General features: G+C 37.1%; 2 protein-coding genes and 1 non-coding gene across 4 annotated transcripts in view; 1 reads left to right on the top strand and 2 right to left on the bottom strand.

Annotated features, from left to right (window-relative positions):
* Positions 1-88: 88 nt before the first annotated feature.
* trnai-aau (transfer RNA isoleucine (anticodon AAU)) lies at positions 89-162 on the top strand. The gene has a single exon. It is a non-coding gene; the product is annotated as a tRNA-Ile (tRNA).
* Positions 163-292: 130 nt separating this feature from the next.
* On the bottom strand, positions 293-3,414 carry exosc9 (exosome component 9). Of its 2 annotated transcripts, none has more exons than XM_057332180.1 (12): positions 3,265-3,414; positions 3,046-3,140; positions 2,587-2,706; positions 2,385-2,487; positions 2,164-2,301; positions 1,813-1,895; positions 1,409-1,541; positions 1,222-1,310; positions 966-1,112; positions 734-855; positions 525-588; positions 293-425 (listed from the first exon to the last, which is right to left on the bottom strand). In XM_057332180.1, exons 1-11 carry the CDS (start codon positions 3,328-3,330, stop codon positions 533-535), a joined length of 1,152 nt encoding a protein of 383 aa, XP_057188163.1. In that variant the 5' UTR covers positions 3,331-3,414; the 3' UTR covers positions 293-425; positions 525-532. The 2 variants fall into 2 exon arrangements, with proteins under 2 accessions (XP_057188163.1, XP_057188164.1); XM_057332181.1 differs by having other exon boundaries at positions 293-420.
* A 1,120-nt stretch (positions 3,415-4,534) lies between these two features.
* Positions 4,535-26,096, bottom strand: part of ptprdb (protein tyrosine phosphatase receptor type Db) — a 64,059-nt gene continuing 42,497 nt past the window's right edge. Inside the window, 22 exon segments of the mRNA XM_057330798.1 lie at positions 4,535-7,000; positions 8,751-8,886; positions 9,164-9,318; positions 9,777-9,902; positions 9,992-10,118; positions 10,224-10,402; positions 10,561-10,846; positions 13,915-14,069; positions 14,488-14,607; positions 17,045-17,220; positions 18,378-18,501; positions 18,665-18,762; positions 20,372-20,487; positions 20,597-20,608; positions 21,063-21,223; positions 21,598-21,807; positions 21,960-22,053; positions 23,087-23,343; positions 23,666-23,763; positions 25,046-25,690; positions 25,835-25,952; positions 26,058-26,081. Of these exon segments, the coding sequence (XP_057186781.1) occupies positions 6,932-7,000; positions 8,751-8,886; positions 9,164-9,318; positions 9,777-9,902; positions 9,992-10,118; positions 10,224-10,402; positions 10,561-10,846; positions 13,915-14,069; positions 14,488-14,607; positions 17,045-17,220; positions 18,378-18,501; positions 18,665-18,762; positions 20,372-20,487; positions 20,597-20,608; positions 21,063-21,223; positions 21,598-21,807; positions 21,960-22,053; positions 23,087-23,343; positions 23,666-23,763; positions 25,046-25,690; positions 25,835-25,952; positions 26,058-26,081 (3,486 nt within the window). The 3' untranslated portion in view covers positions 4,535-6,931.

Below are 26,096 nucleotides of genomic sequence, written 5' to 3'. Positions count from 1 at the left end.
GTAACGTTACATTTTTCTTGACGGACTTCAACACATACACACACACACACATATATATATATATATATTTAAGCATAGTAGTCCACGTGGCCGGTTAGCTCAGTTGGTTAGAGCGTGGTGCTAATAACGCCAAGGTCGCGGGTTCGATCCCCGTACTGGCCAGGAAATATTATGCACAAAACAGTCGTATATTTTCTAAAAAAAATTTGAATGGCTACTTTACATAACCTCCACATGAAATAACATTACAACTCTTCCATAATTCACTTTTCAACAATTCAACACCACAATGTTTTTTTTTCACATTTATTTTATTATACCAAAAGACAAACAATGAATGTGTCATTGATAAACACCATTTCACGGATATATTCTGTCTTTCCTCTTCAGTGCTGACGTTCATATTTGTTGCACACTCTTCTGTCCTTTACAAAGGATTAATTTGGTTATATCACACTGTATAATGTAGTCACACTGTATGGACATGTATGAGGTAAGGGAAAATATGTGTTAAATTCACTTACAGGGATTTCTAATTAAGAATGACAACTTCTTCCTCTTCACTGTCTGAGATTACCATCACATCATCTGCACGGGTACACACACACTTCAGAGCATATATATTTTTTACACATATCTCCACAGAAAAAGCAACAATAACGCAAAGCCAGAAAGCACCAACACATCCTGTATCCTGTACAAATCCTGTAAAAAAATCAGCAAAATGTGGAACCTGTTTTTCTGTCCTCTGTCATCTGAGGCTCATCTTCTTCTTCCTCCTCGTGTCCCCATGAGTTTACAAGGCCTTCACCTACCTGTGCAGTTCCCTTGGCACAAAGAACAGGAGATGACACTCTGATTATGGGGTCAAGGATTTACATAAAAATAAAATAATTTACACACAGCCACACAATTAGCAAGCTTAAAACTGGCAATGACCCCAGTGTGTCTTAAGATAAAGATACGGTTCTGTGGAGGTTTCTGTTCCATTTAGAATCTCATTGGCTGTTTCATTGACGTCTGTCATCTCGACTGGAGCTTCATCTCTTTTAAGGGTTGTGATTCGCACTTTGGGCATAGATTCAGCGAAGCCAAACTTTCCACCCTCTTTTCTAAATCAAACAAAATGTGCACATTAAAGCATATTACTATATTGCAAGTGTGGTAATATATTTTTTATTTGTTTATCTATTAGAATGAGCAGGTGGTGACAGTTCATACCTGACTTTTTTGTCATTCCCTAAGGCTTTAGTGATAAGCTCTGTAATTTCAGACACCTTGACACTTGCTATTTTGCTGCATCTTAAAACCTGCATAAAAACACAACATTCACACAACATAATATGTCTAAGAATTAGGTCATGAAATGCTTTCAAAAGAAGGAATTTCTACAGACACACGCTGTCACCTGGTCTTTCAGAAGCATGATCCCTCCGCTGGACTGAATGGAGCAGATCTCTCTGTGTTTGTTCATAGCAATGACCAATAATCCATCCATCACCCGCTCCTCTCGTTCACAAGGGTCCACGAGCAAATAAGACCTTCAAATGTATAAAAACAAACACGGAAATATCATTAGAAACTTTGAAATGTACTGTAAACAACAGAAGGAATGGACGTAAAGGTAAAAACTGAGAAGCATAAACACCAAATGCCATATCAATGTTTCCTTGATTCAAAAGTGTTCAAACTACTATATTAAATTACTTGATTGCCTCAATGCTTTCAGAATAAAATCAGAGGTGAGTTACATTCACCACTGTGAGTAAATGGTGTCGTATTGTAAGGGATTGTACATTAGCTGTTTCTTACCCCTGCAGGAAGAAAGCAAAGCTGACACAGATGGGCATGTGATAAATGCTCAGTGGAATAGGATCCCTCTCTTCTGGACTGTACTGCTCATAACACACACACAAACCGTGAAACACATCAGCAACACAACACTCCCTAGGTTTACACAGGAAGTACGATCCTTGCCTGAATTAGTACGCAAATCGAGTTTAACCTTACACTTCTGCTCCACGTAGTAAAGAAAAACACAAAAGTCATGAGGGGTGAACTATCCCTTTAGACGATCATCTCACAATGTAAAGTGCATGTCGTGTAAGGTGCCATGGTAAATAAAAGCTGTTACGCATATCTTTCTGGAGTTACAAGCCTCACCACAGTGACGTCTTGGCCTTGAGCAGAGACATCTGGTCTTCTAAAATGTGAGAGTGCAGATATGGCAGCAATGCTTGCTGCATCCAACAGGCTTCCATCATGATTTAACACATGCACGTCAACCCGTATCTGCCAAACCTGCCAAACACCAGAGTTAAAGTGAGTGAATGAACATCGCATGTGACACACAAAATACTTGTGGAGCGGTGTGTGCATTTCACCTTTTCTCCTGATATAACACAGAGAGATTCAGTGTCTATACATTTAGAATTCCTAAGACACCGCTCAAGCTGTCTGTTTAACGTCACCAACAGCTCTGACTGCCTGTATCACAAACACAGGGGCTGACAGTGTAAAAACATACAAGAGGATAACTGGAAGAATAGTGTGCGTGTGCACGATTGTGTGTGCTTGAACACAAACCTGTTTGGCTCGAAGGCAGGCGATGCCATAGGAGACAACTCCACATTAAAAAACATAATGCCTTCTGTTGGACGTGAATCTTTTGGAGGGACCAATTCACAAGACACCTGACTCAACACCCTGAAAAGCACATTTGCTGTTACACTTTGACCCAAATGATACTCTACATAAATAGGCCAAGTGGCTGTTTGTTTTTGTCGTTCAAATGTTTAGGGTCACTTGACTGAAATGGTTCCTATGATCTTAAAACCCAAAACAATTGAGTTTTTATTTAATTTCATATAAGCTCCAGACATTTGTAGAAATGTATTTGAGAATTTTCATAAGTTTACTATTACTTACAAATATGGACGAAAAACTAAAGAACAAGGAAGTGAAGCAAACTTTTAAACTGTGGTGTATGCAGTGAATGTCAGAATTGCAAATGTTAAATAAACTAAAAATAATGTGAAATTTGACCTTGTTTTTCCAAGCTCCACAATACAGCAACCATAGTCGGTTCCAAACGTGATTTTAATACTCCGGTAGTCATATGTTTGTCTGCCATCTAGACGCTACAGAATAGAGATTCAGTTATTTGTAAAAAGTTCAGCTAGAATTACTACATTTTGTACGTCAATGGTCAACCCCGGTGGTGCCATGGTAACGTTACCACGTCAGTGGCAATAGGTTACTTACCTTTTTCTCTTGTATTGCTTTAAGGAGAAAATGCTTCTCACAGTTTGACAGCGGAGTATCCCTCATTTTGACAGCTTGAATATATTCCGTAAACACAATCTTAACCTACCACAGCATCCCCTCACGTTTCATTCAGCACACAGAACCAACCCGCGCAATGTTATGACGTATGGTAACAAGAGCGCGTGGTAATGGCGTAACCTAAATTGGGCGTGGCGAACGCTTGTTTCTAGCTAGATTTTACGTCAAAGCATTGAAGTAAATAATTGAAGTGTAGCGGTTAGAAACCTAAAGTTCATTGCATTTTTACTACTGTTATTTTTAGTTCAGTCAAAAACCTCAGCAAAATGTTTTAAGACTCATTGTTTAAGTTAAACAGATATAAAATGTTGTAAGAACATAATTAGGATATTTTTCTTTATGAAATAACCTGGAATCATCATGTTGTCTTACTCAATTTCATTTAATTTTCATTTTCATCGTTTTGTTATTTTTTCGCCTGTAGGGCTATTATGCAGAGCATTCCACCAGTTGGTTGTTCCATGGTATTATGGACAGCATTTTGGGGTGTTAAATAAATAATTCATTATAAAAGTTATGTACACATCAAGGCCAGACTAACAGAAGTATAGTCAGAAATGATGCTTTGTTAAGGATTTCTGTCAATTTTCCATTTTTTCTTCTTTTCAATTTTTAACACAAGGGGGAGCAACATATCTTAACATTTTTAAATCTATCACCATCACTATAGTTATGAAACCAGTGCTTCATAAGTAAAGCATTTAAGCATGAGTTAAATGCATATTGAGTCAATTTTAAAACATTTAAGTATATATTTTTGCATATTACAAGTTATTCTACAACAACAACTCCTCAGGCTCCTCAAATCAATATGAAATAATGAGTAAGCTGATTATTATTACCATTTTATTTGTAACAAATAAACATTTTCTATGAATACAACTGTATTCTCACATCTGTCCTCACAACATAAAGTAGGAAAATTAAAAAAAGAAAACATCCTCTGAAATATTTACATTTACTACAAAATCAGAGGTAAAAGATTTCCCTTTTGTGTTTCACATTAATTAATGGGTGAAATTGTAAAACCTCTCACAGCAACATTTGACGGTACGAAAATTGTGATACAATGCATATTTGGTCAGATTACATGATACAGATTGTGCTAGTTCATTTTCACACAAAACAATGTCATAATTCATCTAAATCAGATGTGTGCCTTTGCATTGTACAAACGGGGGCTATCATGCACTGAAAAATGTTTTTTATTATTATTAATCATTAACACTTAGTTCAGCAAAGAAGTTCTCCTAAACAAATGCTTTTTGAAATTTGAAAAACCCTGAAACTTGGTCATGATGCACTTTAAAGTGTATACAGAAGGTAGCTAGCGGAAGATTTATTTCCTTTAAAACCTGGTTTAAAAATGGGACAATGCATGAAAATAATAATGGAATGAAGGAAATGAAACATTTGATGAGCTGATGTTCGCAGTGACCATGAATGATGATTACCACCAGACTAGATGAAAGTCCGCCATACCACCCTGTAATCTATTAAGTATTAAATAATAACAATAGGTTATGTGCATATTTTCTTTTTGAGCTTTGTAACCAAAACATAGTTTTCTCTAAACATGCACACACTGTGAACAACACTGTGAAGTTCATCTCATTCAATACAAATAACATTCTGTGTTGAAGAAATAGTAAGGGTTAGTGCATAGAACAAGTGTGGAGTAATTTCCAAACCCATACACAAACTGTCATGGTCAATGATACTCGAAAACACAAGGGCATTGATATATGTGAATTATTTTGTCAATGATACAAGTCTATTTGCCAGCCATTTACATGAAATGAAATTTTGGGCTTCATTGTTTATTGCCAAACTGCAGTATTGTTTATCCAGTTCCAAATCTAACTTTAAAGTCTCACTTGCGTTATATAGTAGCCTGCAAGATCACAGCACTTCCATAATCGTACTCTGTGTTGCAGAAGGATGTTAACACGAACATCACTGCTAGTATCAAATATAGTTTAGGTAAAAATGCTCAAATAGCATTTACATTGGGTAAAACAAAGATGTTAATATTTCATACACTCCCTCAAAAACAAGAATCCAGCAGTATGGACTCAAACTGTAAAAACTATACTGTTGTCTACTGCATTCAATTTTAAATACATAATTTATAACAATAACTACATACGTAATGGTCAGAATATGCAGCTGTTTTGTCCATTATAGATACAATATACTTGTGTCCTCTCAAAACTGAACACATATTGAATTTCAACAAAATCATATTTTAGTCATTTTGGCAGTACACTTTATGACTGAATAAGCCTGCCCTGCTCCTCAATATGGATCTTGGTGTAAAATATATTACATTTTATATTAAATTGCGCAGATGCAATTATATTTAAATTGTAATATTTATTATTAATATTTAATTGTCTTTAAATAAAGCAGGTTCATATCCGTAGATGTGAAACATAACTTGAATAGCGACCCATTTTAAACATGTGACTATGATAAGGCACTACCAGTGTCAAATGATCCATTATTGTTTTGAGTATCTCACCCCATATTTAGAAACTCTGGTGCCATTTAGGATCAAAATTTGAATATGTGAACTTTCAAACCTGAAATTGAAAGCATTGCTTGGTAACAATGTAGTGAAAAATCGTCATTTAACTTCTGCGATCAGTACGTAACAATATGTGCACTGACAGGGACCTCACTTACATAGTAGAAATATCACTTAATACATTGACAGTTCATAAATTTGTATATATATATATAAATTTCTATATATATATATATATATGTGGTAATATGGTTTATAACATTTTGTTTAATACTTTATATCACATAGGATTCATGAGACAATATAATTACAGTGAGAATATCTCTAATAATTTAGTGGTTTTAACACTTGAAGGTGCGGTCACGTTCAATATTGCACAGGATTTTGAGACAAATCTCCATGTTTCAGGCTATTCTATTTTCCTTTTCTTAAATCTGTGAAAGATATGTATTTATATGTGTGTGTGCACGCTACAGATAAATAAACCGGATACTGGCATAAGCACCAATATTTAGGTTGACATTGAATTCCATCTCATAGGTGTTTTTCTTCACTTCATCAAGTGACTTAGTGGGTCCACTATACAACCGGTGACATAAAAAGTGGAAACCTGGTCTGCATCCCTCAATAAACATTACTGCATTGTTTGTGTGTGTTTTGGGGGATTTGCTGTTAAACAAATGATGACAATTAACAAGTACAATCAAACTGAATGTTGTCTCCTCCCACACTGTTTCATTGGTCTGATGAATCCTTCCAGACAGCACGTGGTCGAATTCACGCAACGTCATTGGATCTGTTGTCCGTTTAGCTCTAATGCCTGAGGACCTTCACTCCACCCCAAATATGTCTGGACAACTGTTAACCATATGGGTTGAGCTACAATTTGTTGCGACAATTCTTTATCCCAGCCGGCCTCCCTGTCTGGCTTTTAAATAGTGTGCTGTCTGGAGAAATCACTCAGACTTATGGACTGTGGGCAACAGAAAGAGGCTGTCAGATTGATCAGACGCAGGTCTCAGTGGGTGAGGATGTGGCCTTGGTCCAAGAGAAGGTTTATGTTGCATAGTGATCAAAACTACCCAGGTATTCCAGCGCCGCTCGATAGCAGAACTGGTACTGCTCCTGTGAAATGCACATACAAACATAATATCACATGATGTAGGTGTTGAGTGACATGAATAGAAATGTTGAATAGAAAGAATTTCATACAGCAACTTTAAGAATGGTTTAGATTGGTTATGGCTACTAGTAAAAGTGCAAATATTAAGCACCATTTGCACCCCCAGTAACTTGCAGCGACAAAGCCACCACATCTCATTTATTTTCAATGCGAGCTGGTGACATTTAAGAGCTGGCATTTTTCCTCCAGGGTGTTTATTTTTAGTGGCAAACAACTGATTCGGAGTCATCGTGGAATTATATGTTGTGGTGTCTAAATGTTACTAGGGCGGCCAGAATTAGGGACACCAACATAAAGCGACTTGCAATTGTTTCAGTTTTCAGCAACATTGTTTCATACATTCTGACTTCTTAACAATGTTAAACGTGCTGGCTTCTCATGCCATGGTCATTGACATGGTCAACTTGCCAAAAAACAATTCGGATGTATGACATAGTATATCAGTGCTCGATCAGTAGCGAACCGTGACGTTTGAGCCTTGGCCCTCTCTGCGCACGCGCATCCCAGAGATACACAAGCGAATAATCTTTGATTATAATAAATCTTAATATTAAACTGGTAACGTTACAGTGAACTAAACGTATGGAACTGAAAGTAGTAAATTTACCATTTATCTGATAAAATGTCACTGTTATGCAGAATAACAGCAAATATGCACAATATGTTAAATTTAAGACTGACCAGTCAAAATCACTCGTCTCAAATTAAGCTCACATTTGCCCGACGTACATTGAGCCCGACGTAAGCACACGTTCGACTTCTTGCAGGCTGCGCAAACAGCGTATGACATTGCAGAACTGAGACTGCTCCGTGATCTTGAATTACTCTCGTGAGACTTGGAAATCTCACGTGGATAGAGTCTGCATCGATCCAGGAAGTCAAATATACATATCTAATAGGGAAAATCGGCCGACTTTTATTGAAAATAATATTTTTAAGTTTTTAAATATAATTTTTTACAATAGTTTAGATCATCACAGAGGGCCTAGAGGGCCCGGAGGGTTCGCTACTGTGCTCGATACACTCTTCCAAGGCTCGTATAGGTTTCAGAAAGTTTTTTTCGAACATGAAATTCCGTTACGTAACAATTTTTTCTTTTCCCTTATGGCAAAATTCTTCCGGAAAAGCATGCCCACATGTCAACCTGCAAGAGCGAGAGAAAGTGCTCGCCCACACGAGAGCGGAGAAAGTTCAGGAAGTTCGTTTGTTCACTGCATTTCGGTGATGAATGTTATATTCATCGATTGGATATAATGCTGGATTTGCTAATCATTTGAAACTGATAGATGGAGCTGTCCCAGCACTAAAAGATGCCGGTCATGAACCGCACTCGGTAAGTGAAACAGAGTCAAATGTTTATTTTGTTGGAAATCGGCACATACGTGCATAATGTAAACAACAAAAACTTATAGTGAATGAACAGATATGCAATAATAATGCAATGATTTAATGTATGCATGTGCTTTAGTTCCGCCCCCTGCACGCCTTCAGGAGCTCGGAAATAATCTTACAGCTGTATTTTTCTTTTATAAATGTGATCAAACTAAAGACTCTTCAAAGATACGAAGTATGCAATACTACTCTACAGGTACTCAAGATTAATATGAGATTGGCAGAAACTGTGTGTTACCTCCGCTTTAAATCGGTTTCGTTCGAGCAGTGAGAATCTAAGATGTAGTGTAAAGGGCTTACCTCTGTCTGCACCATGGCTGGGCGTTGAGTACGCAACATTTTGACAGTCTGGAAGATGTCGACCACTCCCTCGTAACGCATCCTCTCCAACACTATACTCAGAGTGATAAACACACCCGTCCTCCCAACGCCAGCACTACACATACACATTTATATAAAATGTTACATTTCATTCATGTAATATGTTCATTTTACTTTCATACATGCAATATGTTCATTTTTCCTAGAATCTGAGCTCATTGTAATTAAAATAAGATGTAAATGCTGAATTTAAATTATATTTAACTGACTTTAAAAAAAAATGTTTGCATTTCATTGTTGTTCAAAATGGTACTGAAGTTGTACAAAATGTGCTAGATTTTATCGGTCAGTTGAATATAATAAATATAATCATTATAAAACATTTTCCGTACCTGCAGTGTACTGTGATTGGCCCATCCTGACCAAACTGTTCTTTTGTTTTGTGCACTTGACCAATGAAATCAATGAAGCCTTCACCAGATTTTGGCACGCCCTGCTCTGGCCAATCCGTGAACTGAAACTGACGGACTGTTCTTGACTGACCGTCCTGAGAAAGAGAGAAACAGTGTATGTGAAACTAAAACATATTTTTTTCTCTGGCTGTGTGGAACATTTGGTTCTGACTGATCAATCACAGCTAACAACGCCAAGAGTAAAATGGCCTTGGAGGACTTCATTATTTATTAATTATACATTATTAATACATATTGTGAGCATAAAGCTTTGATATATGGCTGGGGGCTAAGGAGTCCCCTGTTAAAGCAATTAAACAAAACCATCAGTGGGATGGAGCTCAATAAGAGAGAAGTTAAACCAGAGGAAGACAAGTTACAGTGAAGACAAATTTATAGCTATTCAATCCATACAAAAATAATTTGCAGAATAATTTATATGGTCATTTTTTCAGCCTTTTTCCTTTTGCCTACAAGTAACAATCAAATAATTTCAGCAAAAATCTATATTTCATGTTCAGGTAAAATGACTTGTGATTCATGTGTGACTTACCCTTGCGTCCGTGACTTTAAACTCTCTGAGTATATATTGAGGCATATTGTACTCCGCCATGGGATCCACGACAAAGTACTGGTAGCGTGCTGACCTGTCTGATGGCCAATACTGATGACATTTCTCCTGAATAAACAAGTTAACCCATTAGTCACTGCAAGTTTAAAATGTGATTTGTAAATATTATAACAATACAATGGTCTGTGGGCACTAACCCTTCCCATTTCTCTGAGCTTAGTGAGCATAACAACTATAGTCGAATTGTGTTCCCAAAGCATCCGCCAGTAATCTTCTACAGTCTCAGCCAACGGCCCCTGAGTCGCAATATACGCCCCCTGTTGCCTATAAGGTTTAGAAAGAGATTAAAATATTGAGATGTGAGAATATCACCACCATATAAAAGTTAATATGCGAGCAGCTTTAAAGAGATTAATTTAAGTTGTGTACCTGTAGCCGTCTATAAAACTGCCATTGACATAGTCTGAACCCTCGACTCCTCTGATTGGCTGCAGGCAGACACGTGTGCTCTCGTATGGCATTATATTGACCAGTCGGTTTTTGAACTTATTGCATGGGAGGCTGGCACTGACGAATCGGGAGTTGTGTGCTTTGGCGTTAGCTAGTCGCTACAGAAGGTTACAGAAAAAAAGGTAATAAAGGTTAAAAAAAAGTAAAGGTAAGTACAGTTTTTACATTTAATTAATGGAGATATTGGAAATTTTGATTTAGATCACTATCCGACTTACAAAAAAATGGCTTTTAAACAACGCAGGGATGAACTCACTTTAAACTCCTGCTCCATTCCGCTGATGTGTTCTGGCGGTTCTGTCTGCGAGAGTCTCTGGATGTAGGCGTAGAGGTTCCTCGCTGGAACCTCGGTATTGCCGCAGGAGACGGCCTCAAGCAGTGTGTCGTAAATAAAAATGTACTGCTCCTCTGTCTGCACCATGTAGTTTCGCTGAGATCGCATCAAGGTCACATGACCATACACATCTATCATCTTCTCCTGCTTCACGCGCTCCAACATGGCATCAATCACGATGAAGCAGCCTGTTCGGCCCACACCGGCACTGAGAAAGAGCAGGAGAATGCATCAAACGTTTTTTTTTCACCAGCACTGACATGCACATTCTAAGAGATGCTTTTCTGGTTGTTCTGTACCAGAGATATTGAAATATCGTAGTTGCTAAAGTTGATGATTTAAGAGATAGACAATTTATGTGAAAAATTATTACGATTCTATTTACAGAAGTGCAATTAACAAAATATAACAAGTATAACATTATAACAAACATTTTTACAATGTTCTCACAACATTGTATTTTGGTAGCAATCAAGTAATGCAGCGGAACAATGTTATAAAAGTGTTTCAGAAACCACACCTTTAATTTAAAACACAAATAACTAAATAAAAATCTTTCTGCAACGTTGTAAAAATATGTATTTTTATGTAAAAAAAGACACACATTAAGTTTCAGTCTATTAATTTAAATCCTGTTGAAATGTTTTGAAAGGTTTAGCAATGTTCTGTGTAATGTAATCACAGAAATGTCTGTTATGTCCATGAATGTAGAGGCGAATCAGAGGCGTTTAAATGATTTGTCAAACAAACATTTTTGCAACGTTCTCACAACGTTGTATTTTGGTGGGAATTAGGTAATGCAGCAGTACATTATAAAAGTGTTTCAGAAACTACACCCTTGAAGATGGGGTAACATGCCGTTTCATGCATTCTGACTTCTTTACACTGTTTAACGTGCTGGTTTCTCATGCTTATTGCTTAACATGGTCAACTTGTTAAAAAAACGAGTTGGATGTATGACGTAGTATTTCTGTGCTCGATACACTCCCTCAGCACTCTAACTTGTTTCGGAAAGTTTTTTTATAAGTCTGGATCCCTGTTTCGTAACAGGGATCCTATTCCTTTTATTGGGCAATTCTCCAGGAAAAGCACACCCACGGCAAGGTCGAAATAAATAGCCCGCCCACGCGTCAACTGACGAGTGATAGGAAGACCCGCTTATCAAGATTGGCTGCACTGTGGGCCTGCAGCTGCAGCTCGTTACTCTTGCGATTGTGAGAGAAGTTGAGGTTTGTTCATGGCATTTCAGTGATGGACGTTACATAAATGGTGGATATAACGCTGGATTTGGACATCGTTTGTATCTGATAGATGGCGCGGTCCCAGTGCTAAAAAATGCCGGACATGAACTGCACGCGGTAAATAAAACTAAGTCATATGTCTGTGTTTTGTTGGCAATCGGTGCGTACGTGCGTAATGTAAACAACACAAAGGGATAATGCGATGATGTATTGTGTGCTCATGCTGTAGTTCCGTCCCCCCTGCCAGCAGCTTGTCTTTTTCCGGAAATAATTGTACAGCTGTATCTCTCGTTTATAAATTTGATCTAACTCACTACGACTGTACTCAAGATTAATGACATTGGCAGAAACTGCGTGTGTTACCCCATCTTTAAATGAAAACCAAAACAACCAAAATAAAACGTTTCTTTTTTTTTAATATGCATTTATAATGCAAAAAATACATATGTCATATTAAGTTTCAGTCTTAATTTCTACTCCTATTGAAAGGTTTTAAAACATTTTGCAATGTTTTGTGTAGTGTTATCACAGAAGCGTCTGTTATGCGCATGAATATAAAGTTAATCCAGAAGCATTTAATATTTCTGCATTCTGTAATAAATGACCTAGCAAACAAACATTTTACAATGTTGGATTTTGGTTGCAATTAGATAATGCAGCCGTACAACGTGCTCAGAAACTATATCCCGAATAAAAAAAAAAGAATTACCAAAATAAAACAATTCTGCAACGTTGTCAAAATATGTATTCATAAAGCAAAAAAAGACATGTCATATTAAGTAGGCTGAATAAAAACAAGCAGCTCAAAATAAAGCTTTAATATCAAAGCAGAAATCACCTTCTGTAATCTGAATTGTTAATTCACTCGTGACTAAACTAAAAGCTTCTATTACAGCAAAGTCTAAAAAATAGATTTATTGTGCAGTGTAGGCAGCTCTGTTTGGAACGTTTTCTTGCGCTCAACAGCAAGGTTCAAGAAGTTTTTTGAAACTGTGTAAAGTTTCTGTGACACACTCTACAGGGATTATAATAGGAGCATTTGATAAGTGTTGTGCTGCTCACGTTGTGAACTCGTGTGTATAATTTGTTTAATATTTCATTAACTATTTTGCTTTTCATAGGAATAATGTACCATGGTGACCTAGTTGTTTTGGAATATTCACTGTGACAAACATCATTCATCATTCAGATATACAGATTATATTATTTTAAAACCTAATAGAAAGCACACTGTAATTTAGTCTGACTTTATTTTCATAGCAAAAAATGCTATCAGAGAAGTTATTTCATGTTTTAAAGGTTTCATTTAAGAAAAACCTAACATGTCGGTATTTTACCATTTTTTTTAAATGTCCTATTATATTAAACATCTTTTTTTTCACATTACATGTCATTTTTCAGAATGTTATACAAATACTGAACTGTGCCACTAAATAACAAAAAATAAAATAAAGCACTGTGAAAAGTTGCATACTGTCTGGGTAGTTGTTACTTTCATACAGTATGTTCTAAGCAAAATAAAATAATAAAATTAATTAATCATCATAAAAATGATCAGAAGCACTCAGACTCCACAAAAAGTATTGAATGCACTGGCCGAGACGAACAATTGAGCTGCAGCACCATGAAAAAATTCAGTGTGATATAACACCAATCTTATAAAGTCAATACCATTTAGAGCTCTACTGTAAGGAGATTCGATTCTCCCTGCAGTGTAAGAGCACATTCCATTGATGGAGGAACTAACTTACAATACTCATTCAGTATCTTAGCCTATCATGCCTGGCTGGAGATACCGCAAATGTGTTTAGATCATTCTGTACTGATCACTGCTTAAGGCTAAAATACTGTACACTACAAGACTTTAGCTCAGATTTTGCCCAGATTTTCAGTCTGGACTTGTTGCAGAAAGTCTGTGCCAGTCTGCAGATTTGATCAGTTAGTGCGTTTCTATCTGAAACTTTCAAAAAGTCTGCAAGTGTATGATGTCTAGTTTTCAGATTTTAAAATTCTTGTAGTGTATTCCATCCATTACCTGCAGTGGACCACAATGGGCCCGGCATCTGGCGGGTTGCAGGCCTTGATCCGTCTCAGGAAGGCCAGGAATGGAGTGGGATGTTCAGGTACTCCCTGATCCGGCCATGCTGTGAACTGGAACTGACGAACCTCCCTTTTCTCTCCACATCCACTCTGCCCATAGAAATAATGGAATTGTTAGTACCATATAATACTAAACATACGGTTACACTCATGCTTTTTTTTATATAGACTAGTATATCAGATTAGAAAAGAATACATGTTGTGAACAAATACAATGGAAGCATGCTGCTCTGATGTTATGTACATATTTATAAATATTAACATACACCGCTACTACATTAACACAATTTATGTGAATTTCTGGGACAACACATTTTGTGTTAATTCTAACTCAACTTGTTTTGTCCCTTTTATTTATTCAATACAAAACAAACACAAAATGTGTTAAAATGACATCTTATGTGTTAAAAAGCATAACACAAACAGTGTGTTAATAAATAACACATCCTTTTTAAAAGTGTGGGTTTTGGAATTTAAAGTATTTATGTACTGATCTATCTTTCATTACCTTAAAGAGAGCGAAAGTCCTGACGCAGTAGGTCGCGAGATCCGCCTTGTCCAGTAAAGAGACCTGCATCAGTCCATATGTCTCTGTACCTCTGCTGGGCCAGTACTGATCACATTTATTCTGCACACAGTTCAGCAGACACTTACTACAGCATTTACTGCAACACACATCTCAATATCAAAGGAAACGTTATAGAAGAGCTGAAGAACCAGCTGAGATAAAAACGGACAGTCAGCTGCTCTTCAGACTGACTGCCTTCAAATGAGGACAATACTCATTTCGGCGTTGTTTCAATCCTCTCCCTGGTTCACTAGTAAGTGTGCTGCCCTGTCTCATTGTCAAAATACAGGATGCTCTCTAGAAATTCCCAGAATGCACTGTAAGCATGAGTTGCTCCATTGCCTTATCAAAAAAACATTTATTTCATGAATTATTTAAAAGAATACTGTAGTGTTTTAGTTTAGTGTATAAATGTAAAAGCAGAATGTTATCCGTAATCATTTTAAATATAATACTAAAAGATACGTGTAATTTTTTTGTTTGTTTTAAATTAAAATACTTTAGTTCATAGCTGTCACCAATATTGTGTTTTTTTTGCTTGCATTATGCAAACCATGTAAACTCATAGACAGTAAATGCGACACTTCCTTGGGTGTTGTACTTGTTAATGTGTGTACGGTGTTATGCATGGGCAGAATTCTTAATAATGCATACAGTACAAAAGAGACACAAAGACGACAAAAATATAACTTTGGCATATTATTGTGGAACTGTAGTTTTTAAAAGAGGCAACAAAGAAACATGATGAAGAAACAAATAATACCAGATGAATATTAATCACAGTGTGTTGTACAGTCATGTTGTTGCTACTAGCTACGTTTTTATTGCACGCCTTCATAATCTTGTCACACGTAACTGAGTAATCAGAGTCTGAAGGCCGTAAGAGTCCATGAAATCATGTTCTAGGGATCAAGGAAATGGATTGAGACACACCCTTCAAAAGTATGGAAGCGCATTGGTAGCAATTTTCAAATTGCAATTTTCGAAATGACAATGCAGTATGTAAAATGATAATGCATTTATGTCTTTAAATATACATTTAAAATAGCATATGTGCAACATTAAGTGCAAAATGAAAATTCAATAATATATTTTACATTTGTCAGTTCCTACACTACTTTTAATATGCAATTTAAGTGCATATTTTAACGCTCTTTAAGTTGCTAAATTAAAATGAAAATGCATTCCCCGGATTGATTATATACAGCCAAGCAAAACTGTAGCAAAATGATCATTCAAATGTTATTTTCCCTAAATGCATTAACATTCACAGGCTGTATCGGGGAGGGGGCGTGGCTAAGCTCGAAATGCATTTTGAAGTCCACATTGAATTTTGCAACACTTAATTCGTAAATGTTCAACCTGTGAATGTTAATTTACATTTTCATTTTGCACCTAATGTTGCACATATGTTATTTTAAATGTATTTTTAAAGACATAAATGCATTGTCATTTTACATACTGCATTGCCATTTTGCAAATTGCATTTTAATTTGAAAATTGCTACCAATATGCTTCCATACAGAAGTACATTTGTGCATGCAGTGAAAGTGTGATAACCAGCCAAAAATATAAAAGTTACACTTTGGTAAAACGTGTCTAAGCATGTGAGGTAAAAAGGAAGTGAGAAGAGAGGGTGAGAGAGAGAGAGAGAGAGAGAGAGAGAGAGAGAGAGAGAGAGAGAGAGAGCACTGAATATCAACCATTCAAGTGAAAAGTGATCTAATTAGACAAGTGAGACATCTTGCCTTTGAGAAGAAATACGAAGGCATCTGGAGAGTAACAGACAAACAGTATAAGACTTTCTTTCTCTTTTCCAACAGATTTAAGGTGCATCAAATTTCACACTGTACAGCGATATCTAGTGGACAAAAATGAGGAATTTCAAGTGATATACAAAAAATTGGTTACAGATTTGGTGAAATTTGACATGTGACCAACCAGCTCCGACCAATAGCATGTTGCTTGGTTTGGCGTCCTATGTCCCTGTTGAAAAAAACAGCATATGCTAGGTTAGGGGAAGTTTTGATGCTGGTTTGACCAGCTTAAACCAGGTATGCACCAGCACATGACCAGCTAAGGACCAGCTTAAACCAGCACATGACCATCTTAAACCAGCACAAACCAGCATCAAAACATACCAAACCAGTATGTGCTGGTTTTTTCAACGGGGTGTGGGCGGGGCCTCAAAAGATTTAAAATGTTCCCCTTCTTTCATCCACAAAATTTCGCTGCGCCATGTTAAATGTGATCACGCCTTTATAAGAAATAAGCAAAACATAAATGCTGTATTTGATCAAAAAAGTTAAGTGTATGTCAAGAAAGTTTTTATTGTTGTTCTGTTCCAAAGCCTATAGGAAGCTGCCTACCTAGACAGCATTTTGAAGCCACCTAATTGCGGTGCTTTTAATACAAAGCTTTGTCTGTTTCTGTCTGGGAATGTGTTTTGTTCGATTTGTCTGCCAGTACTGGGAAAAATTTACTGTAGCTCTCTCACCCTTGACTTCTCCTCAAGTTTGGTGATCATGATGATATTTGCTGTGTGTTGTTCCCAGACCAATCTCCAAAAGTCACTGAACGTGTCTGGCATGGGCCCCTGCGTGGCGATGTATGCGCCTTGACGCCGGTACCCGTCTATGAAGTTGGCATTAATGTAGTCACCACCAGGAACACCTGCATGACCAAAGAGGAATACCTTTGAACAAACATTACACAGAGAAAAAAAATGCTACTTTCCATAAATATACTGTGATTTATGAGTGTGAATGAGCGATTTCTCAGTTCCATTAGTGGCCAGTCACAGCAACAGCGAAACCATTATAACAAATGAAACAGCAGAAGTATACAGCATCCTAATGTAAAATGTGGAGATTATAGATCACACACAAATTAAAGTGTGGATATGTTTAGAAATACAGACAGCAATATTTCTAAATGCAATGAATGTGAACGGGTATCTTGGCTATGAATAACTATTCTATTGAAATTTTGCCAGGAATTTGTTCATTGAGGAAATGGCAGCTGAAAGGACAGTAAATGCATTAAAGGGATAGTACACACAAAAATGAAAATTTGGTCATTATTTACTCACCCTCTTGTCATTTCAAACCTTTATGACTTTCTTTCTTCTACAGAACACAAAATCGGATATTTTGAATAATGGTGGTAACTGAACAATGGCAGTACCCATTCATTTCTATTGTATGGACACAATCAAGTCAATGGGTACAGCTGATGTTACCAACATTCTTCGAAATATGTTCTTCAGAAGACAGAAAGTCATACAGGTTTGAAATTACAAGAGGGTGGTAAATGATGACAGAAATGTGATTTTTTAAAAACATTTAATTTTTTGACCATAGTCCATTTTTTAACAAATTAGTCAAAGCCATGTTCCACTTTATGTCAGAACCATACACTGTACAAAAATAAGGCAAAATATACTGAATGTATGTCGTAAATGTCCATAAAATTAACAGATAATGTTCTTGCAGAAAATGATCGGTATACTTTCCTTTTTGTACAGTGTAGAATTATTAGAATATTTTTGCCTTAATGACTTTTATACATTGATGTTCTATTTGCATGAGAAACAGCATTTACTGGGCTTAAACACACTAAAGGTTTGCTGTTGGCTCCAATATAGTGTTTATCCCTTAGATAACAACCTCTTCAAACATGCAAATGTAGCAAAATAAAAGTGTATCCGAAAATTCTTTTCTCCAAAAAAAGTGAGGACAATTCAACACTTATTGAGAGAAACCCCAAAGCAACATTTCACAACTACATGTATAATACAACCATAATACAACACATACACCCACTCTCACCATCATTGTTGGAGAGTAATACTCTGGTGTGGTCGTAGGCGATAACGTTGGCGTATCTGTTCTTTGGCTTGTTTATTTCGAGGTTAGAATGTTCCCATGAGAACTGCTGGCCTGGATCAATAGACTACAAACAAGAGACACGCGCCATAAATTACACATCCGCCACAACTTACGAAAATATCAGCACACTAGCCAAAAATGTGTTGACACTATACATTATGCATGGGGCAATATGGTTTTTATTGTGTACCCTGAAGCGGGTGTGTCTCGTGTGTGCGTGATCTGACCTCGTATTCTTGAGAGAATCTTAGGTTTTCGTTGGCTTTCATCCTCTCGATGTGTGCTGGGAGTTCGGAGATGGATACTGGAGGGTGGCTGGTCATGCCTGTCAATCACAACATCACACAAACATGCAGATCAGTGGAGTTTATATAGAATCTCGAGACTCTGTCTGCCGCTGGATTTAGTGCTGTGAGCAGTGTGAAAGAGAGTTAGTCATGTCATCAGCATTTATAATATAAGCCTATAAAACAAAAGGTATTCTTATATGGTTTGGGTGTTTGTTTGTCTAAGGTAATTGTAATTCAAGCATTAAGTTTTGACTTCTGCTCATTAATTAAAATGTGTTGGATGTCTATTGAGTTTCCTCTGGCTTCTTATTTACTTTGTACACCTACAACTTTTACCCTGTTGTGTATACAAATAAAACTTTGCATTCAGGTAGGGTCTGTGGCTGCTTGTGAAGTTTTCAGGATGGATATATGTATGGTTGCCTAGCAACTGATGGTCTGTGATATTCATACCGTCGGTTCTGCTGTGAACATTGAGTGTTTTAGATCTTGGGTAAGAGCTTTAAAACAACAGCGGTTGTTGCTGTGTGATGTATGATGGTTATCTTTACATCCAAAAGAGACTTTGAAACACTACATATTAGTGTAAAGAATATTAGACAAGATGACACGATGTTGTTTTGGTTAAAAATAAATAAAAATCATCTATTGAGGAAATACATAAAGATATAGGGTTCAAAACGTATCATGATTCACATATGGAGGAGCAGGAGTGCCACTTAAAAAGAAAATGAAGAATCAATTGATCAATTTAATAATTAAAACATAAAAAGGTAAAAAAAAAATTTTTAAATTGACAAAGTAATAGCCATATTTAAAACTTTTTATTTAATTCATGTTTTAAAATGTATTTTAATAAAACAATAAATGTATAGTACATTTGCAAATAAATAAATACATTTAAAATTGTTTTTAAAAAAGTGATTAAAATGTTAAAATATCTTATTAATGTACTTTTTATTGTTTTACTTATTTGTGTTTTTAAAACATAAATAAACAGTTATAAATGTGTGTATTTATTTATAAATTTTAAATTTATATTCTTCTATAAAACTACATTTTAAAACATAAATAAATAAATAAAATAAAACATTTTAAATTTGTCTAATAATTTGTCTATTTAAAAGGCGATTTATTTATTTACATCTTTATGTATGAATTATTATATTCATTCTTTATTTTTAAGTGGCTCTCCTGATCCTCCATATTCACAACGGTAAGCTTTCAATAATAATGGAGCTGTCGAGTTGGATTTTGCAGAAGGTGTCAGTTGTTTTTTAACACACGTAAAGAGTAGTATGTAAAGTATACAGCATTTTTACGTTTCAAACAGAGATGCCGATAGAAGGGGCAAAGGTGCATAAGTGTTAAGGCACATCCCTGTCATGAGCCAAATGAGTTAGAAGATGCACATGCTAGTTATTGCATATATATTTCTGAATATATGTGAATTAGGGGGATTAAGTAGTCAATGCAAAACTCCATGAGCCAAAACTGACTTGATAACCGTCGATAACCGATGATAGATGCACGTAAACCTAGAAAAGAGAGAACATCATGTTGATACGGTCTGTGTTGACCGTATAGATTCTTTAGGATTGCCTGCGTGTGTCTGTGACATGGCTTTGTCTTTTGGTGTATTACCGGCGGTGGGGAAGTTGATTCTACGGAGCTCCACTGGGTCAGATGGATGCTGGGAACTCATGGCTTTACTGTTGCTGGGAAAGCTGCACTTCCTGCCCTCTAGCTCCGCCCGCTTCCTGTAACATCACACACAGAGAAGCATTAAAGCGACTCTCACTTAGCAGGAAATAGTTTATATTGCATTTCAGCCATAATTGCATTTTCAATGTAACATAATACACAGACCTGTCTGGTTTGCTGGTTCATGTCCAGATAAAGCAGGGGGGAGAGAGGGATCGGTCAAATAAATAAACAGCTTAAAAAGTTGTCATATTTTATTTATTCATCTCCTTTTTGTTTTTTATTGGGTTATCACACCTATTGACCAGTGACCAGTATGATTAATTCGGATCAATTTTCATTCCAAGTCTCGTTGCTAAGAATCAATTCGTCTAAAACTATTCATTTCCCTAACTTTCCTGGATCCGAAAAACACAAGTTTAATAGTCCATGACATCACTAGGTTTTCCATGACCGTAGGAACCCTGTTATCATCACTTCATTTCTTCACCGTCTCATTCACTTCATTTCTTCACCGTCTCATTCAATGTTCTCCTCCATTCCTTCCTGTCTGGCTGCTGATGTAATTTAAACTCCATTCACATCTTTACATCCTCCATCGCTTTCCTGCTCAATTCGTATACTCTCTCACCTTTTAAAGAGAAGGATGAGGATGACGATACTGATGATAAAGATGACGGCCAGCACCGGCCCCACAACCCAAAGAAGCCCCTCCTCCTCGTCTATGATCGGCTGCGGTTCAACGTCAGAGAACAGCACGGCATCGGAGAATGGACTTGTGGAGTAGACAGTCTGTCAATTGAGATACATTAGCATAATTATTATTTTTTTACTTTTGACTGTTGACTGTCCGACAAACTGTTAGCGTCATGTCTCTTGTAGCACTCTGCGGTTTCTGTCTTCTCGGATAATAAAATAATGTCAACTACGAATCAATATTTCATGTGCTTTTATTTATTTATTTGATAAGAAGCTGTGTAATAAAAGGGATAAGGTACAGTCAGACAGTCTTTATCGCAAAATAAAGCCTTCTAGAGATATCAAGATACATTATGCTCAATTAATATTACTACTTAAAAACTGAAAAACATTTTATATTCAAATTAGTTCTTTTATTTTACGATCATTTTGTGGTTTCAATATATCCCAACGTGACCGAGACTTACATTCTGGCCCAGTTCAAGTATAGCCAGAACGAAGCAGACATACTCCTGTCCGTTGAGAAGCGGTCGGTTCAGGAATGCGCCGTACACGCGTCCGTCTCCTAGTTTAAACTCAGCTGGTAGATTCTGGAAATAAGCGCTGATGTACGGCTTTGCCTCCGCCTGCCTCCTCAGACGCACGGAGCGACCTGTGCCATTAATCTCTCTCAGCAGCTAAAGAAACCATCGTATAAGTCAAATACATGACATGCGTCAAATTAACCAGACCTGATGCTAAAAATCCCATATGCTGAACCAACACACTGCTTAAACAGGAAACAGCACTGTCAAAAATGACAGTGAGTTGACTGAATGAAAATGTGTACCTCATCGATGTTCATCTCATCTGGATCGGTCCATATATTCTGAAAGTTTCCTCCTCTCTGCCTCTTCAGAGGAACAACCACAATGTAGAAACCCCTGTAGAGAACCATTTCATTCCCTTTTTATGAGTGAATTTTATGAAAAAATATCGGGGTTGTATACAAGCCCCCCCAAAAACAGGTTTACAAAAAAATTAAGATTAAATTTAAATTAAAACGATTAACATTTCTTATAACGTTACAGTAAAGTACACACCCCGATTCACAATGCCTCCTACACTTTCTTATCAGCAAATCCAAATGAAGATTTGCTTCACTCTCTGTGCTGATGTAAAATGTATGGTGTATATAGTATTGTATAAATATTATGGATTAATATTGTGGATATGTCTGATTAATTCTAAGTTTATGAGTCCCCAAAAATGATGATTGGACTCTTTCTACATTTGTTCCACCATCTCAAATAACTAATAGTGCATTGTTAATATATTTTTAATGCATTTTCCCTCACCCTATTATCTTCAACATAAATTTGGGCAATAATCTAATACTAGATATTATGAACATAATTGTGCCAAAGTTATATTTTTTTATTATAAAATGTCATGCAACCAAAGTCTGCAACAATAGGCAATTTTACACCCTCTTTACATCTCACAATTAAAGAAAACCGTTACTTGTCATTATCAAAATGGCAACCGCGACACAGGTGTGGAGACATGGGAGAGGAAAAATGAGTGCCCAAAATAATCTGTAAAAAAAGTCTGCCCAAAACCTGTCTTTAATCAATATAAAAAGTATTTTCATGTGTTAATTCAATAAAAATGTAGTATGTGGTCTACATTTATTACTGAATTTTTGCACTTAACATTTTAAAGTCTCTATGCAAATCAAAAACAAAATCACATTTTTTATTTGACATGAAAACAAACATATTAAGATATAAAACTTTAGGTATATCACCTAGCAATGAACGTTATATTTCAAAAACAAATGATTATTTTATTGCGTTTTTATTCTTGTCTTTGTTGAAATTCAAAAAGATCTTCTGCATCAATCATACGTAATGAACACTATTAACGCATTAAATTGACAGTTCTAATAAAAACCTATCTTGGTGTATTGCTGACCTGACGTTAGCCTGTCCCTGAACAGCGGGCAGCTGAAGCGTAGCGATGCTCTGCGAGCTGGTTTTGTCCATCAGCTGGGGTTTCCTGGTCAGCAGATTTGGAGCAGTCATGGCATCCGCACGGTGCTGCAGGCCTCCAGTACCATCAGCTTTACTGGTTAACAGGAAGGTGTACAGAGATTGAGGCTTTAACTTAGTGACCAGCTTTAGCCCGAGCCGCCCATCTACCTCCACGCTCTCACCGTCACCATATGAGATCTGAGAGGAAATGAAAGAATCAAAAATATTCAATAAACTAAAAATACATGCACGCTCTGACAAGGTTGTCAGCATATTGTGACACACAGACACATACTCGAGAAGAGCATAGAGATATTTCACACAACTAAGACACAACATTCACATGCTTACACGCTTATACATACTCGGCCATACAATTTTAGCTCAACATGTTGCGTGAAGTCGAGTTATGGAGAAAACACACAAATACTCATGTTCACATAGTTATTCATAGACGTTCGGTCTTGAAGACAAAACCTGATCCACACACACACGCAGTAAAGTGAATTGTAGTTCTTACAATGAGAGGCTGTGCTTTATTGCTGGTGGTACGAGACTCCCAGGTCAGCAGCACTGAACTCTTCATGGCAGCTTTCACTCGAAAGTTTACAGCAAACACTAATAAAAACAGAAAACCAGAGTTTAACAATCATACATTATTGCATCTATTCACCTGAGCAGAACCTCCGGCCTCAGGCATTCCTGAAGCAAACAAATTCTTATTTGGCGATGAAGCTGTAGCCTAGAACAGGGGTTTTATGAAGCCAAGGACCCTAAAATATATATATATATATATATATATATATACACGTCTATATATTTTATGTATAAAGAAAATGTAAGCTATTAGATAAATAGAAAGTGTTGTATCATAAAAACAACATTGTTTACAAAGTTTAATAACACAATGTAACAATTTTTGTTGTTTCACTTGTTAATTTTTACTGTTTCTTTAAGAAGTTTAACATGCTGAATATTAAATCACCTTTTTTTTTACCATCGACGGTACTCTCACAAAAAAAATCACACTGTAATACATTCCAAGAATAGGAAGGAAGGATGCGGGAACCGGCGAACGTTAAACAAACTTTTAATAAAATAAGCCAACAACAAAACGAAAGTAAAGGGCCGACAGCTACCTCACAGTCAACTGTCGGCCACACAAACATAAATAAAACTTAACACAATGTCCAGGCCTGGTCCTTTCTCGTCGTACACTCCTGTCGCTCGTCCTTTTATGCTTCTGCTACTCCTTGAGAGATGCGAGACCGGTGCAACGCGCAGCTGACACTCATTATCACTCGCGTCACCGGCCTCGCACCGTTCCCTCACGGCTCTCGTCCTGCCTTCCTCGTTACACAAAACAAAAATGTGTAACTGTATAATTGGCTACAATTAGAGTAAAGGTGGATGTATATACCTGAAGAGAATGTATCTGTACCGAAGAGGTATAAACACTTAGAAATATAAAAACTATATTGAAAAAGTGTTTGGTAGTTATTTATAATTTCTCCTTTGTGCGTTTATTCTGAAATTCTCTGAGGCTTCCAGAAGGTTTGAAAACCCCTGTCCTTGACTTTTTGGACCACTGGAATTCTGCAGACGACAGTTGGAGAACCACTTTTATACATGCTACACAGAAGCAATGTGAGCCACTTTTCTCTTTGTGCTGACAAGAATTTGTTGCACTTTCCTGTGATACAGCTCACCTTCAACCTTCCTCCACGTTTATCTAGACCCAATTACAGAAAGATTCTCACCTTTTATCTGCCAGAGCAAGGAACTCAGACCAACACAGATAAGACTCAGAGAGACAATTTATATCTTTCAAGAAAGAAAGAAACATGGCGGTTTGTTTGGGAGTGGGAAGTGTTTGTATGTCATGATTCACATGTCCTACCTTCCTGTACTGGTTGTGTTTTGATGGATATTGGAAGACTACAGGGCCCAGGGCTGTGTTTGCTAAGCACGCATACTCGCGCCACATACTCAGTATTTGCCCTTAGGCCGGTAAGAACAACTGTGGGCTCCGTAACATCCGATTCCATTGCAATGTCTGTGCCGTTACTAAAAGTGACAGCGAACCATATGCGGTAACCTCGGATCTGCACAGTGGTTCTTAGTCGCTCCCATCTCAGGATGGCTGATGAGGAATTAATGCTTTCCGCTGTTAAAGATAAAATGGTTTCCAGAACGCTCGTGTTTCCACCTTCTGTCGTCCCTGCAACTGTCACCGCATCCTCAGTGGTCGTTTCCACCACAGTCGGTATTAAAAGTGTGACCTGAGCGCTCAAGCCGTAACCCCAAATGCTGCGGGCGGCGAGGCGGAACACTTACAGCGCCCCGGGACTCAGAGATTGGATGCTGTGTGTGCGTTTGTCATCATCGAGCTCCAGGACCATGAAGGTATCTAAGGTGGGGTCGGCCCGGCCGTATGACAGCCTGTAACCCAGCAGGGGGGATAGACCCGCCGGCGGAGGCAGCCAGTTTAAGTGGACCGTTCCGTCTTCCGATGATGCAACTGTCAGCAAGGGCAACCCTGGCACTATGAAGCAGAAAATAGTGGAGTAATTTAATACCATACAATGCTGTAGCTCATAATGAATCTGTTCCAAATCTAGTGTGCTTAATAGCCTTGAGTTAAACACAAAATATGTGAATAACCGTGTATATGTGGGTGTGTACACACATGAGGGTTTAGTTCTGATGAGAGTGGGTTTGCTGCGTGGCCCATCGCCTTTTGAGGTAAATGCAGCCACGGTAACAGAATATCCTGTGTTAGGCCACAGATCAGACAAAATCAGCTCCTAAACGAACACGCAGACACTATGAAACCAAAATGTCCTACAAAAATGATCTGAATTTTATATAAAAATAAACAAGTGAAATTCGGTCCAGCTAAGTGTACTCACATATTGTTGCGAATCATTCTGTGGCTGCAACATTTCCAA

Source organism: Triplophysa rosa, linkage group LG4 (assembly GCF_024868665.1).
Source record: "Triplophysa rosa linkage group LG4, Trosa_1v2, whole genome shotgun sequence".
Taxonomy (NCBI): domain Eukaryota; kingdom Metazoa; phylum Chordata; class Actinopteri; order Cypriniformes; family Nemacheilidae; genus Triplophysa; species Triplophysa rosa.
Note: the sequence above shows the minus strand (reverse complement) of the source record. Positions and strands in the feature narration are given on the sequence as shown.